Source organism: Strix uralensis, chromosome 1 (assembly GCF_047716275.1).
Source record: "Strix uralensis isolate ZFMK-TIS-50842 chromosome 1, bStrUra1, whole genome shotgun sequence".
Lineage (NCBI taxonomy): Eukaryota > Metazoa > Chordata > Aves > Strigiformes > Strigidae > Strix > Strix uralensis.
This window is the reverse complement of record NC_133972.1, coordinates 60,218,383-60,235,423: the sequence shown is the minus strand read 5'-3', so window position 1 is coordinate 60,235,423 and position 17,041 is coordinate 60,218,383. Positions and strand designations below refer to the sequence as shown.

The 17,041-nt window shown below is 42.0% G+C and overlaps 1 protein-coding gene across 5 annotated transcripts in view; it reads left to right on the top strand.

Annotated features, from left to right (window-relative positions):
• ZMYND11 (zinc finger MYND-type containing 11) overlaps positions 1-11,272 on the top strand; it is a 108,431-nt gene extending 97,159 nt beyond the window's left edge. For all 5 annotated transcript variants that reach the window (XM_074868353.1, XM_074868372.1, XM_074868343.1 and 2 more), the window contains 4 exons: positions 767-835; positions 2,731-3,003; positions 3,944-4,129; positions 8,889-11,272. In XM_074868353.1, coding sequence (XP_074724454.1) covers positions 767-835; positions 2,731-3,003; positions 3,944-4,129; positions 8,889-9,011 — 651 coding nt within the window. In that variant the 3' untranslated portion in view covers positions 9,012-11,272. The remainder of the gene's footprint in view (positions 1-766; positions 836-2,730; positions 3,004-3,943; positions 4,130-8,888) is intronic.
• Positions 11,273-17,041: the final 5,769 nt, after the last annotated feature.

Genomic DNA, 17,041 nt, shown 5'->3' with positions numbered 1-17,041 from the left:
TTTCCCATTTTTTCAGAACTGTCAGTCATAGGGTTTGGAGGGGTCATTTGCATATTTTCTGTTCCACCCCAGCTCTTCATCTTTCACTTGGTTAATGCTTATCCCTGTTTCACTGGTTTCCCAGATACAGCAACATAAGAGTAGCCGTCCAAGACAGTGCTTTGCAGTATCCTGTCACTAACACTAGCTGTGTTAGCACTGGATGCTTCAAAGGCAGGAGTAAGAACTTTTCTGTAAGCCATTATAAGATAATATACCATCCACTTTGATCTCGCCCTTGTTTCTATTGCTGGAGATTGGCTTTTATTCTAAAGCATGAGGTTTCATACCCCTCCAAGTTATAATCAATTATAGCAAGTCTGGGTAATCTTACCATCTTTACATATATACATTATAATTATTGCTGTTTTCTGGTTTCCAACAAGATCTTCTGCCTAATTATGGGTCACTGATATCAGAATATTCCAGAAAACAAGTGTTTGAACTTGTGTGTGAAATGAAGAAAAGAATGGTTAAGGATATTTTAGCAAATACATATTGAATGTTAGACCTTGTTCATGAATTTTGTTCCTTCATGCAATCATAGTCATCGGGAAAGTTTATTGTGTGCACTTCTTATTTAAGAACAGTATTCAACTTTCTGTTTGCTAAATTACACAATTGCAAATAATCCCAAATAAAAGGTACATCAGTCATGTCACAGTGAATGCTACTTATATGAACTGATTTTTGGAATGATTCAATATGTTTTTCTTAATGTTCACAGCTGAAGGTTACTCAGGAACCAAGAGCAAAGAAGGGACGACGTAACCAGAGTATGGAACTCAAGAAAGAAGTAAGTAATCTCACTTACTGTGTTCGTAGAGATAGCAAAGTACAAAAAGTCTGAAATTTTAATAGACGCTCCCTTCAATTTCTGTCACCTTTTATTGATTGTATAGTATTCATCTTGGAAGTTCCAGCCCCGTAGCTTGGTCCTCCTTGCTAACAAACATAATTGTACACCCCACATGCAAGCCACTAGTGTCATCGTAGTCATATCCTGTATCATGAATAAATCAACAGTCAGCTTACAACATTTTTTTAAATGGCAAATTTAGTCTAGTTAGTCAGTGTATAAACAGCAGAAATTATGAAGTATTTTGCGTGATCAAGAATATTAAGTTTATAAAATGTTGTATTCACCTTTGTCCGTGAAACTTCCTTCCTTGTTTATCCAACTTGCACACTGAAAGATCATGTAACCAAGGGACTGTATTACCCTGTTTGTACACAAGGGGGCAGTTGCTGAGACACAGCCATAATCTCTTATTTCCTAACTTTGGAGTATTTTTTCCTGTCTCGTTTCAGCTGCATGTTGAACACTAAGAAAAAGTTGCACATATGCACAGTCCTCGGAAGAGGACTCAGGACTCCATTACAGAGAAGGGTTCAGATATTTTAGCACCAGAGTTCTATGGGATAGCCCTGGTGCCTGAAATACAGACACTGTCACTCTGGGCACCCTGCCTCCCCATTGTATCTGATACTGCAGGAGTCACCTTCATCAGTGGAGGCAGTGACCCAGAGTTTGTGCTCCCTGGGGCCCAAACTATATTTGACTGGAAGACAGGGAGAATACAGTTTAGGATGTCTTGTCATTTTTATTGTGTTTTCTGTCAAGCAAATGCTGTAATTTGCTTTATATATTTATGTCTTAACATTTACCTCTTAGCTCTGCTCATATTTGCCCAGTGATCCAGAAGTCAATCACAGTGACCTATTAGAGAGTAATTGGTTGCAAAAGGGAATACAGAGTCAGCCTTTTGATTGGTGTGAGCAGTGCCCCATCACACAGACAGGCACAAAGTCCAGTCCCGAGCAAGTCCAGTGTTACAAGGACTGCATGCTTTGCCTGTACACTGTTAAATGAGCTTTGAAAATCCAAGTTAAAAAAAAGCCAAATAATGTTCATCTGTGTCTTCAGACACTCCAAATGTCACCAAGAGTTTGCAGGAATATTACTTCTATCTGTTCTAAAGAGCACGAGCAATTGGTGGTATAGTGTATAACACAGGCAGCTACATTCACTACGGTACATTACAGTAACTATGATTTCTTTCTTGATAATTGTGTAATTACAGAAAGCTTCTGTGGTCATCCAAGTCTAGTTCTATATTATTGGAAGCAAGACTTAGACGCTCATTAGCCTTTCATCTTCAAAGCACCTTTGAAGTACTAATCAATCTGCAGCAGTTCTATGAAATCAGTGAAATATTACAGACTCCAGTGCAGCCTGTTGGGCCAGAGTAAGCCCAGAGTCTGCCAAAACAATTCACGCACCTTAGGCATGCAGCAACAGTCTCTTCAGGGAGAATGGTGGGGGGAAGAAATCTGTGGCAACCCTTTAGTAATCCCAAGAGATCTGCAGGGATTCAGCAGAGCTTCTGATGGTGGTTGTACTTTTTGGGAAGAGAGGCTGGTGAGTGTGGCATACTAATGCCATGCCTGTGCTTCCTTCTGGAGGGCTCCTAGCTGGAGTCAGAAAAGCCTGACCAAAGAGCCTACCCACTGTCATGCTGGTTTTCCTCAGGGACCCCACGTCCCATTAGCACTAAAAGTCTTCAACAGACACCTTTCACATTAATTGCACTGACATTAGTCATGTAACATATTTTTCTCCAGGGGGAACTGAAAGTTAACTTGTTCTGTTTTGATATCTGGATTTACAAGTTTGTTCTTTCTCTGTAGGAGCCAGAACCTGAAACTGAAGCAGTAAGTTCAAGCCAGGAAATTCCCACAATGCCTCAGCCCATTGAAAAAGTTTCAGTCTCAACTCAGACCAAGAAGTTAAGTGCCTCTTCTCCAAAAATGCTGCATCGGAGCACCCAGACAAGTAATGATGGAGTGTGTCAGAACATGTGCCATGACAAATACACCAAAATCTTTAATGATTTCAAGGACAGGATGAAAGCTGATCACAAAAGAGAAACTGAGAGAGTTGTGCGAGAGGCAGTGGAAAAGGTAACACTTGTCGAACACCACCTACACTCCGGTTTGAGGAGAGGAGGAGTGTGGATTTTTTTCACATTCTTATCTATTTTTGTGACATCCACCCTTAAGAAAATGAATAAAAAACCTTTTCCAAAGAGACCACATAAAAATAGTCTTCATTACTGCTTTTTTGACTATTTCTGTACCAGCAGGCCTTAGTTTAAACAGAAAACTCATGCTTTTTTTTGATTCTTGTCCAATGAAATCAGTTTGTGATCCAAAAAATGAAACTAATTGTTCATTCATGAGTATCTGTTTCCAAAGCCCTTGTCTCCATTGTCGAGTGTGGTTGTAAACAATGTCATTGTTTAAAGGCTATTCGTAAATAATTCTTTTGTCAGTCTTCTGACCTAAACATTAAATAGATTCACCGAAATTTGTTTGAGTTTTCTTATCTAATGATAACCTGTTGAATTCAATATCTAAGCCTGAGCTTAATCCTGTAGGATTATGACACCAAACTTTTAGATAACTGAGCAAGGGCAAAGGAATCCCACTGACAATTAGTCTTAAAGGTACCTCTTACTGAACTCAGGGATGTTCTATTTTGTATTTCCATTGTGTCCTTGCTGTGATTTATATGCAGTTATAGATTTGGAAAAGACAAAATCTTTGTCTAAGATAAATTCATAAATTTGTAAACTAATTATTGACAAAATATACATGGAACCTATTTAGCTGTTTTTGTAGATGCCTAGCAGAACAGAAATATGGTGACATTTTTATTTTGGATGGATGTTTTGTTATAACTCTAAAGAAGAGAACTTTTTGGTTTCTGAATAGGAGAAATCTCTAATTATGTGACCTCCACCCATATCAGTAATAGAGGTTTAAAGAGTCGAGGTTTAAAGAAGATATTTTTATTCCAATAGTTGTCCATTGACTTGTTTTGCTGACTTTCTTATGGCAGCTGCGTACGGAGATGGAAGAAGAGAAAAGGCAGGCTGTAAATAAAGCTGTGGCCAATGCACAAGGAGAGATGGACAGAAAATGTAAGCAGGTGAAGGAGAAGTGCAAAGAAGAATTTTTAGAAGAAATTAAGAAGCTAGCAGGCCAGCACAAGCAGCTGATTTCCCAGACCAAGAAGAAGCAGTGGGTAAGTGTCAAAAATTTATTACAAGACAATAAGTGGAAATGCATAACGAATACTTCAGGCCAATTGAAGGTGATTTCTTCCTTACTTTTAACTACACCACTCTTTCACTGGTCTTTCAGGTTTTCTTCTTCATATTACTGCTTTCAAAGTTTTTGAATCTTCAAATTTCAACTTGAAGTACTGATTACTTTCCATCTTAATTATATAGTGTTAACAGCACCATCTTCTTGAGTCCAACCAGATGTTAGTATCAAAATATTTTTTTCTAAATGCAGCTTTACTCCATATAAGACATATTTTGCGTTATGTTCACACTCCTTTGATCTCAAGGCCCTGGAGGATACAATACCTGGCTGCATCAATTTGGATTCCCCTGCTAATAATGCTGGTAGTGATATCCTTTTGGCATTTTCCTCTCCTAGCTTCTTCTGCAGCTCTTTTATGTTCTTTTGTATTTAACACATGACTTTCTGAAATACATTTCTCTCCCTTGTTCAGTCCTTTAGCCCAAATCTGCAGCATTTCCTGGAAGAACCGTGTTCATTTACCCTTTAGAAAAGTGAAAACAGACATCATAGACATCTAACTTACCATTCCATTACATACTGCAAACTTTTCCCTGGTTTTGTTTGGTTTGTGTCTCCTGTTTTCTTTTTAAGCCAGAAGTGTGTTCTCCCACATGTCTGTACAGCATCTACTCAAACGCTGCGAGTACTATAATCCTGTGTTGCTAGCCTCTAGCAGAGTAAGGGTGGAAACTGTTACACTGAGGAGCAGTGAGCCTGGCACACATAGAAACTTCGCTATTTCTTTGCTCATTTTCACAGAACAAGGAAATGAAAGTCATTGTTCAGGAAATCACACTGCACTGTAATAGCTATCTCTAACATACAGGAGGGTGGGCACAAGATTTTCTACTGGCCTCCTTTTGAGCTTTGTTTTTGCCGGACGCAGCTGAGCAGCACACGGGTGCCTTGCCACAAGATGGCACGCAGATCTGAGCTGCGATGGACAGCCACTGCCGCCCGCTGACAGCCAGCCCTGGCCCTGTCCCCCAGCTCCTGTTTGTCTTCTGCTGTAAAGGGTGGTTTGTTTATGTTCAGCCTCATTAGTCCTTGTTCTTACAGGTGAAACTGTGGTCCCTGCAGAGAAATCTCTGCTCTGTAGAAGAATGAAATAAATAGTAAGGCAAGATAATCGGTTGCTGACTATCACAGTCACAAGTCTGGTTTTTTTTGTAAAGAGAAGAATTACGTCAAATGCCGGAGCTCTTGTAGAGTCTTAATTTCTGTTCCTCGTAGAGATTTTACTGTGGGTTTTATGACACTGCAGTGCTTGGGTCTTTGTCAGTTAGAAAATTCCTCCCTGTCTACCTGTCTCTGCAGACCAGAGAAGTTACTTAGGTCTCCGACTTGATCGAGTTACTGTGTTTAATGAGTCACCAGCTGCTCGTGGCTGCATGCATGCTCTTGCCTGTGGCACCTGAGAGGGAAAGTGAATTGCCCACTATAGAACTATGTCAAATTAGCTCTTTCTGTCAAAAGTTAAGAGTGCACATATGAACTGTTGCCACTGTTCAGCTGATATGCATAAACTCGATCACAGTAACTTGATTGTGAGTCTGGACTCTTAGCTATAGCTGCTTTTCGGTGTTTTTGAAGGCAGAATTTATGGAAGAGACTCCCAAGACTTTACTTTCATCTGCTCCAATGCCTTTGCCATATCCTTTAGCCTAGTCAGAGAGCGCACTGATACCACATCAATGCATCTTATGACCATGTGCATAAAGCCTCTTTCTGAGCAAGACAATTAAATATATAAAGAGTATTTGACAGTCTTCCCCATTTCTGTGGCCCCAGAACTATCTGTCATTCACCACCTTAAATGAAGGTATCATACAGGCAGCTGTTTTGCATGTGGTGGGAGAGGGAGGGTGAGGATAAACACCTTTGCATTCAAGCTGATGGATCTGCCTGCCAACACACAGCCTCAGGCGGCTGGAGTTGGTCCAATTACACAACTCCCCAGTGATTTTTCCTTCAGTGGTACTAATGACAGTCCCTGGTGTGTAGTACCTCTCTTGTATGCTGCTATTATAATGATACCTCCTTACCAAAATCTCATGTAATTAACACACATACTAAATGAGTTTTGGTGGCTTTGCTTTTTAATTAGAAGCAGAGATCTATGGTTTTGCTTAATGCAGATGTCTAGGCTTGGGAATACAGCTGCTATTATTCATGCTATATTTGTCTTTTTCTCATACCTAAAAAATATCTGGTCAGGATGAAGGGATAGTTTTGCTGGTGGTGTGCAGCCACATGAGAAGATGCGCTCCCAGTTCTTCAGGAGCATAACACATAGTTAAAGAACAACATTTTCTGTTGCTCTAACTGGTCACAGTCCCCTTGGCTTAACCCAATTTCATTTTTATACCTCCAGAAAATTTGGATTTAATACAGATACTTCATATAGCAAATGAAAGGAAGAAACGTAAAGTCAGGGATAGCGATCATGAGATTATGCAGTTTGATGGCCTCCAGAATACAGGCTAGTCTGCTGCTCTTGACAACGTTTCTTTTTTATTTTCTCACAGTTCTTTTATTTGCATACAAGCCTTATTTAAATTGGTGCATAGTTCATTTTTATAGATAATTTTTAACTTCTGTTGCTTCCAATTATATTCACATGTATATTTATTCTAACTTGCAACAGGTTGTTTTTATGCGAATGAGCATTGTCCATGATGTGTACTGTCTGAAACAAAAACCCAAGTGATTGATAATGTTTAGAAAGACAAAAATACAAAGAAAAGAGGAGGCCTGAGGCCAGCTGGCATTTTGCCTTCTCTGCCACATGTGCTGGTACCAAGTTAGATGACACTATTTTTCTTATGTGAGTGGAGATTTACATCCCACGCTTATGGCCAGCACATGTAAAGGCAAGTGCAGGACCCACAGATCAGTTGTCCTCTCCTGTCTTACCTTTTTTTGATCTCTCCAAGCAAGCAGATGTGAAGCTGGTCTCTGGGCTGAGGCCCATGCTGTACGTAATGGAGACACACAGCTGTTCCCTGCACCTTTCCAGCAGATGATCCTAATAGTTCCCACAGGCTTGTGGGCAGCCAGCAACATGAAAAAACAGGAAAACAGCTCTTGAGAGGACACTTGTTTGCAGACATTTCTACAAATAAACTTCCCTGGAGCTAAGTGATAAAAGGAAAATGGAGAGGTTCCCTTCTCATGCAGCTAGGGCAGCCCCTTTATTGCCGATGTAAATAAAGAGCTGTCGGTTTAGCCAATGTAAATGTTGGTTTTCTTGGATCTGTCTTTTAGTAGTGTGTAGGGTTTTGTTTTAAGGCAACTGGGTTTGTTTTCTTTGTAATTCTTTCTTTTATTAACAGTGCTGTAGCTAGACAGGACATAAAAAGTAAATTGTGTGTTATTCTGTGCTTTGATAGCAACCTGCACAGACTGTGTGATATCCCTCCCTCTGTTCCCCCTCATGCAGTAAGCATTTCAGACTGGATTCATAAAGATGCTCTGATTTTGAGCAGACCATATTCAGAAAGACAAATCTGAGATCATTAGAATCTGTCTCTCAAGGGCACTGCGTGTAACTGGTTCTTTTAGCACCAATGCCACCCTACCTTACAGGATTTTGTCAGAATGACAGTTAATGCGTTTGCAGCACTCCCTTAAGGGGTATAAAACCACCTGGACCTAGGGCACATTGCCCATCTGGGTGCCCTACCTCCTTGCTGACCACCCGTAGTGTTGACCAGCCATGTTGACTCCTTTTTTTTCAGTTCGTCAGGGGCCATGTGCTTATTTTCCAGGTAGCTCTTCCAGCTGAAACGGGAGGCGTTCTCTGTGTTCTGGGATAGAAACCCTCTTTGCTGTAGCACTCCCCAGAACCAAGTATTTCTGCAGAAATCACGGGCTGTGCAGCATCTCTTTCTGTCAGGAGTTTTGTGGCATCCTGGCAGCCATGACAAAAGGCAAGAGCCCATGAGGCCATCCTGTGTATGACAGGCTGCCTCTGGTTTCTGGAAGACTTGAAGAAAAAGGCACTTTCTTGCTCTTCTCAGTAGCACTAGTGTAGCACGAGGTTTTCTTTTCATGAGATTGCAGTGCTGTCTGGTAGTCAGCAAACCCCAATGACAGTAGCCTCCTTGCAGACCTACCCTAAATGGGCTGTAACAAACCCCTTGGTAACAAATTATTCTTTTCTCCAGTGGTGGTGGTGTTGTGACTTTTGAGATTTTCCTAGCCCAAAAGGATCTTCCCCAGCAACCTCTGGACAGGTCAGACGTGTAAAGAAACCTCAGAAACGCTGGGTTTTGAGCTTGCGCAGAACCTGCTCATGCCAGAAGTGCCTGTTGATTTATCGTAGGTTTTAAGTCATAGATCAGGGTGGTATTATACAAATGTAGGGTAGAAGATGGTTCCTGCACTGTGTGGCTGAAAAATGTCTATCTACTCCCCTGAGGGATGAGTTTTCTTAGATGAGAGATGATTTTTTCAAAAGCAATAATCCAGACTCCAGAAAATACAAAAGCATTGTGCAGGTTTGCTAAAGATTGCTGCTTTACTTAGCATGTGTGAAAAACGCCCTGCCTTTGGATGCCCCAAGCATAAATAAAAGGGAAGTATTGCTCTGCATGTGCTGGTGCATCCACGAGCAGGTGAGAACACTTGTGTGCTGGTAAGGAGGGATCCTGCGAGGGTGGTAATCTCGTCTCGTTTGTTCTCTCCAGTGCTACAACTGTGAAGAGGAGGCCATGTACCACTGCTGCTGGAACACTTCCTACTGCTCCATCAAGTGTCAGCAGGAGCACTGGCATGCCGAACACAAACGTACCTGCCGCAGAAAAAGATGAAAGAGTTGTTCCTCCCCTAGAAAACCACCCCGATGATTGCTATTCTCAGACACAGCGGTTTTTGTTTCCAAGAAGCCAAAATTGTTTAGAATTTGCTTCCCATTTTGCACCAGCCTTTAAACACTTTTCGTAAAAGAAATTTTGCACAGTAATTTCAATCTTCTGTTTAATGCTCCTCCAAAATTTTGTCGGCAAAATGAATTTAACATCCGTGGGAGCAGGTTACTTTAAATAATTTTAAACTAGAGGATTTGTTGCATTTTCAGCAAATTTTAAAACATTTTTAGGTTTTACAGAGATTTTAATCTTTAAAAACAGCAGATCTAAAGATAAAAAAAATCATGCAAGTTTAACAAAAGGAACGTTTAAAAACTAGATCTGAATGTAAGAAATGTAGAACTGTTTCAGAAGAACAAAGCATACTACCTTGATGTAACATTTATTTCTTAACCTTGTTGAGCTGGTTTTGTTCAGCTTAATTTTACTGTTTAAAGGCATTATCTATTGGTTATACCAGTGGGTACATGATTGAATTTAGGGAACAGGGTTGACACAGCAGGTGCTAGTCCTGCGTATTTTTTCTTAAATATTTCCCAACTGTGTTTTATTTTCATTATTTCTTTTCAATATATAACTTTTATAACAAAATATTAGCTTTGATCTTGTAGTTTAAAATCACAGGGAACTGGGGTAATCTTTTACTGAGCTGGATCTTAGAGAAAAATGAATATTTAAATTTTGAAGTTTGCACATTTCATCTTTGTCCTAACATGAGTGCTTGTAACAAGAATAAGAAAAGCCAAAAAAACAAAAAAAACAACTACCTTTATTCATACACGGAATTATGAGGCAAATTTCTTTATTGTGCCCCCCTTCAGCCTCCCCAATCCAACGTCATTTGACTGCCTATGATCTGGTGTCACCTGGTCCATTGTAACTTGATAATAAAAGGAGAAAAAGCACTTAAGTTTCACAGAAGCCGTTATGTTTGTAGTAATGGGTCATTGCCTAATAATGAGCTCCATCACTGTACTCAGAATGAAGAATAATGCATGTTAATTTTCTTGTATTAAAGATGCCGTGATTTGTAAAAAGTCTGTATTTTGCGGAATGTCTGGATTAAGAAGCATTACCAATAGGAATGGATCGATAGTTGAAAAATGATTTTCTTTTTGTTTGTTTTATATATAGATATATGAATTGCATCCATGTTCAGAGACAATTTTTTAAATAGATGTAAAGCTTACTTAAATAGCTTTTCTTTTAAAGTGTCTCCGCATTTTAGTTTCTTTAAAAGATTGGTCTTAGACTGAGTCATATGCCCATTAATCATCCAGCTATTTTTTGAGAAGTTAGAGGAATAATTTGTAAATATTTATTTAGATCTTTGATATTTATTGAAAGCAATTACATGATGGAACGATGGAAGCTGAAGAATCAGGAGGAAAGCCTTTAAAAAAGTTTTCTCTAGGATTTGTCAGGGTCATTGTAAAGATGAAAATATAACTAAGACTTCTGTGAACTACCACTGAAATCCTGATCGTTTTTACTTACAGTGGTGATATAAGTTAATTGACTAGATACTGCCAAATAATGCCCAATATGTTGCAGAAATTAAGTGGTAAGTTGATTGGAAAAAATAGTAAGTAGATGGTAACTTGTATTACCACAGCTACATTATTGCCTGATAAATGTGTAATTAACTTTTGTCGCCTCTGTGTTGTGACTGTAAAACACTTCACAACTAAAAATCAATCTTGTTCGATTACTTTACAAGTTCCAAAACTTCGATCCACCCCTATGAAAGCAAGTTATTGTGGAAATATTTTTGGTGTAAAATCATTCCAGAATATGTAATATTTAACTGATAGCTGCATGAAAGTAAGATTCGTGTTACTTTGGCTTTTTTGTCTCTGTTGACACGGTTGCACATTTCCAAGTTACTACAGCGTGAAAACTGTGTGTTTTAAAGAAAAAAAAAAAAAACAAAACAAAAAAAAAGATTGTGGCCTGGTTTTGTATAAGTTTTAGGTAAAATTACAATTGATTGTTTTAGGAATCATGATTTAAAATTAATTTTTCTGCAAATCATAAAGCTATATTAAAGTGTTGAGCTTAGCCACTATGCACATTGTAATTATTCATTGTGGCTGTCCAGTTTATGATGCATTCTGGCATTTTGTAAGCTGCTCTGACTAGCAATATATAGAGTCATTTAATGTGTTAACATTGGTTAATAAATGTATTTAAAAAAACCCTCACGGAAAGCGTCTGTGTTGATTTCAGCCAGTTGTCCGCCAGTTGTCCTCACACCCTTGGGTGGGCACTCACGAGGCAGCTATTTTTACTTGTCCTCACCTAGAAAGACCGGAGCTGCAGATGGGGGAGCTGGGCCTGAATTTGCGGGGCCCTTGCTCCTGGCTCGAGGTGAGCTGGCAGGTCCATGCAAGGGCCTGAGCATTTCACATGGCTTCAGCACCGAAAGTGAATCTTTTCCGGGGGCTGCGTCCACCATGTCCTGGTGGAAATGCCAGGGTGGGGCTCGCAGACCCCCATCTCCCTGTGCTGCCTCTCACCAGTGTCCCCACTCTGCCTCCTCCCTACCCTAGTCACCAACCCTTAGCCTGTGCCTGTTAGACATTTTATTAATAAACTTTTATCTGGAGGGACTGAGAGGACTCTATGAATCCAGCTCCAGCCTGAACAGTGGCAGCGTTTCTCTCACAAATGCAGCCCTGAGAAGCAGTTTCTCTCACCTATTTTCAAAATCAGGACTTGCTGCCAGCAAGGTGCCCGAGGGAGCCAAGGGCCCATGCTGGTGCTACTGCCCACGGGGCATGTCCCACAGCCACCCTCAGGAGAAAGGGCCATTTGGGGACCAGCCACAGGCAGGGAGGTTTGTCCTGGAGCCTCAGCGTGACTTCAGGGCTGCAGGAGAGACACTGGGAATTGATTTCTCTGTGGCCATTAAGAATTTCCCTGTGTGCATTAAGACCTGGCAAGACCTGCTAGTCCCAGGGGGGAAAAAGAAAAAAATGTATTTTAAATATTTAAAGATCCCTCAAAACTCTCTTTTATTATTTTACTATCCAAACTTTTCTGTTCTTACATGAATCATAGCATTTTACCTGAGTGCAAGTTTTATTCATTCATCTTGATGAAACTCGATTGAATAGAAATAACCAGCATAGCGCACATATTGCAAATGAATCATTTATGCTAAAACAAGCTGGCAAAGCGGGGTCAGGAAGAGGCAGCGTGTCCCCCCGAGATCCCTTTCCCAGGTCACCTCTCGTTTGGATGACGGTGGTCAGCCTCCAAGCACAGCACTGCTCACCAGCACCCCACTCACAGAAGTCCCCGGTGGAAGCATCCCCCCCCCCCAGTTCCCCTCCCCAAGTGCATTTGCCAGTTCAGGTGTCACCAGTGGGACCGGTATCGGGACCAAACAGGTTAAATGCTTTGGAAGTGCCGCGGCAGCTTCCCACCCCCATTGCTTAACATGGGTCCTCTGTACCCCTCTGTACAGACCTGCTGTACCCCATCACATGTCCCATGCTGGACCCTGTCACCACCATCCCTGCAAAGCAGAGGAGGAAATTTGTCCTTCCACTGCCCCAAATCTGCAACTTTCCTTCCACCAGGAACCTTAGGATGAGCAGGGGTTTCTGTGAGCTGCTGCATCTTCACCACTGCAGACAGGGCTGTATCTTAGTGCTCCCAGAGCATCAGTCTTGAAGGCATTATTTGGCATTTTATTGTTGGCTTTTCCTATTTTTTTGTCATCATTATTATTACTATTGTTGTTATTGTTAACATCATTATCATCATCATTATTATTATTAATTTTAACTCTAGCTATAATTTTATTTTAGTAAGGAGGAGCAGTGGTTTCTGCCTCCTACTTCCTTTAGGTGGAGTGAGCTGCCCAGCTCAGGGCTTGTTTGCCTTTCCAGATCCTACATGACTATGTGAAATATGTTTGGGATTTGTTATCGGTAGTTAGGGGCTACCCAGCCTATTTTAGCCTCAGAGTGAGATCAGATACGCAATATGTGCATATGCTTTCATAAATCAAATTGGGGGTGGTATCAAAACCAAAAAGTCCCTTCTTGCATTGTTTCATGTTAAAGAAATTCAATTGCAAGTGGAGAGATTGAGAGATTCAGCCATTTGTGAGAATAATAGAGTATTTTGGGGTTTAAGTGGGAGATGTTTATAACTAATGTAAAAGAAAAAAAAACCAACTATCTTGGACCTTCCAAAAACCTAAAAAACCCATCATATTTTGTCTTAATAAAACCTATTTCCAGACATCAAAAGGCTCAAAAGTATGTTAGACTCTGACCAACGCTGTTTAAAAGAAAATGTTGGGTTACTAAAGGTTCAAAATTGTAAAGTCAGAAAAAGAAAGAGAACCCAGAGAAAATTAACTCTAAATTGCCCCTCCTGCTCCCCATGGCCATGCCTGCCCCAGCACCTCTCCAGCCCCACAGCTGTGAAGTGCAGAAAGATGCCTCCAGGCATGGCAAACAGCAATGGAGGGGCTGATATTAAATACAGACTCTGCTTTGCAGATAGTTTATACATAGAAGGGGACTAATAATTGAAGATAATATAGAAGAAAGGCCGGGAGAGTGAGAACGGGCCATGCTAAAAGGCAGAGCCATGCGTTTGTTTACAAAGCCACCGGCCAGTGTCTGTTAACTCCCTGGAAGTGAAACTAAGCTGGCATAAGACTTCAATGGAAATAGGATTTGCCCCAGAGAGGTACCTAAAAATAAACTTGAGTTCTTATAGAGAAGCCACTGTGAAGCTGGTTATGTGAAATGCTTTACTAGTGTGTGGAAAAGGACTTCTACAGCCAGAGCACTACTTTCAACTACTTCGTTAAGAGGAAAAGTATCTTTTGCAGCCAGCCACTGCAGGTGGCTCAGGACCCTGCTTGCTGCCACATGAGGTCTCTGCCTCTCCTCCACTCATGCTCCCATGGCAAGAGCTTGTGGCAGCCAGCTCTCTGCAGGGCTGGTGCTGAGCCACGATCCCACCACACTTGGCCACAGCAATGCACTTTTGTCCCTTGTAACAGGGCCTTCAAGGTGAAAAAAGTCTTCATTAAGAGCAAAAAGGGAGCCGGTGCCTTGCACACATCAGCTCTCGAAGACCCTGTCATCAGGAAAGAGGGTTTAACCTCGCGTGGGCCACCCGCGCGTGCCTGGGCTGATCAGGGCACCCCGGTAACCAACCTTGTTAGGAGGAATAAGAGCCGTTCCCACACGTGACAGCTGTGCGGGTCTGGGGTGCTCTCAGGAGGGAGCCAGACGAGGCGTCCAAGCCCCAGTGGCATGGGCAGCGCGGCGCAGGCAGGGAGCTCCTCTGCTGCCTGCGCTGCAGCTCAGCCCCCGCCAAGGAGCAACACTGGCTCCTTCCTGAAGAAAGAGCATGGGCAGAAACTCTGCCATGCATGGTTTATGCACTAGAGAATTTCTTTGGCTGACACAAGATCAATTGACAGAGCCTTTCCCTGTCTTTTCACAAGCCTTTGAAGACCACGAGTGCCGGAAAGCCTTTTTAGTTTTCCCCTGAAGAAACAAAAGATGTGCAATTCAGTAATTTTTTTCTGAGGATGCTGGAGCCATCAGCACTTTGACTCTGGGCTCCCTAATGTCAGTGGCCACTGCAGCAGTGAGCAAGCTGCTCCATGCTGAGCTGTTTGTTGGGTGCCAGCGCTGAACGCTGAGCTGGAGCCCAGGACTGCTCACCCTCTCCCACCAGCAGCATGGCCGCTGCATCTCTGTGCAGTATTTGGATGGGTGCAAAAAAAGACCTCAAGCCTTGGAGTTTATCTTTCCCTCCAGTCAAATCTCAAAATGTCCTCTAATGATTATCCTTCCTGTGGCTCAGCATTTCCAAATCAAAGCTGGACAAATAGAAGAAATACATTTTACCTAAAATTAAGCCAAACTGACAATGAGACCAATTGTAACCTGTATTTCTGGTTGCTTTCTCCAACACTTACACTTTGTCGTGTCTTCGACTGACACATTGCATCCTGACTTTGTCTCTCTCCTGCAGATGCACTGGCTTTATTGTGGTGGAGAAATAAATGGTGATGTTAGTTGTAAGTAAAGTGCAATGCAAGTGCACGTGTCTGCATGCATGCACAGCAAAAATGCAGTTGCACTGTTTTAGCAGTGAGGCTACAGCCCTGTTATGTGATCCACTGGAAATGGGAGTATTTTAATGAAAGTTTTCCTTTAAGAAAATCTGGGTTTTGTTAGAAAATTTTCAAAATTGAGTGATCCCTAATAGTAATTGTATTATGGCTCAAAACAGCAGTTAAAAGCTTCCTGTTCTGTTAAAAGGCTTTGCCCCAAGATGAAAAATGTTTCCATCCTTTGAATGAAAAAATATTTATAGCTGAGACCACACTTCATTTGTTTTTTTCTTTCTCTTTACTAACCAAAGAGCTATAGGAGGAGGGACGGGAAGAATTTAAACATTCCCCATTCAGTTTTTGCTGGCCCTATAACTGGGACTGGCAGAGTGGGCTGTGGGTTTCCACGACCGCCAATGCCGAGCGCCTGCCCCTGCAACACACATCTTTGGGCTGTGTGTCTCCATCACTGCCCCCGCACAGGCAGCTACCCCGGGCTGAGCCGCTGCGGCTGCAGCACGGCCTCGCAGGGTGTGTGCACGGCCATGAGACCCTGCACGTGCACAAAAGCGTGTATCCTCACCCTGGCAGGCAGCTATGTGCGGTGGGGAGAGAAGGGGGCGTGCAAAAAAAATCTTCCTGTGGATTTCAGGAAAGTATCTGAAACCAAATGTTTGTGAGAGGCATCCTAGAAATGTTGCTGAGCGCATGTGTCTGCAATGGAAAGTTTAATCCCTTTGTATCTACTCAGCCACTAATTTCCTTTGGACAGTTGTTGGCTCAAATTCTCATCTTCCTTTGCTCCGTGAATACTGGCCATGCCATAGTCCCCTCCTGACCTTGGTTCATGGAAACATCATTTTTCTCTTGCAGCTGCTTTTCTTACCCTAGTCTTCTCTCAGCACTTCTCTGCTTCAGTTCTGCCTTTTCCCTGATACGGACCTGTTGTGTTTCTTTTGTTTCCTGAACCTTTTGGGTTGAGATAACCTCTGTCCTTGTGTTGCACCATGCCTGTCCTCCTACCTCCATACATTTCCTCTCTTCGGTCTTATCCCAAAGCCCCTTGGCTGAATTCAGCAGGTGGTAGTTCATCCAAGCCTCCAGACTGAACATGCGGCTAAGGGCAGCAGGGCTGTGTATCATGGCACCTGGAGCTCCCTGATTTGAAATGGGCTCACCTAGGTGAGAAAATTAAAATGTAGGCCACTAAAATAAGGTGCCTGATACCATTGGGTCAATTGTTTGACCCTTTCCCTCACATGCACAGTCTTCTCTTTTCTGACCTTACCTCCCTTTTACACCAAATGCTCTTCCTAAACTTGGCCTTCATTTATGGCTTCCTCCATTGGTGTCCACTCCAGCAGCGATGGTTCAGTACAGCTCTTCTCAGTGCCTCTCCCTGGCATCTCCAGACCTTTCCCACATGCTGCCTCTCCCCCTGGAAAACCCTTCCCTGTTGTGCTTCCACGGGCTTTGTCCCCTCCTTCAGACCCCTCCACAGGACACTCCCTTGTGTGAAGCCTATCAATGTCAATCCACCATGACGTTAAAACAAGATCAGCTTTGTGCCTTTAGCATCAGCCCATTAACTGGCCATATTTTGCAACCATTTTAAAAAAAATTTATTAGATTTGTTGTGGCATCCCTGGGGCAAAGCCTTTGTTTATTTTTTTTTCCCTGCGTGGATCATACAGAATACACCTTGGCTTTGGAGAAATCTTGTCCATGCAGACCAGAAAGAAGTGTAAGAGCACTCTTGGTACTGATTTTGACTGGCATGATGCAGCATGACCTGCTTAGGGAGCATATGGTTGATCTTAAATGCCATGCAGTTTCCAGCATCAGGGTGCATGCTAAAAACGTATAGAAATGG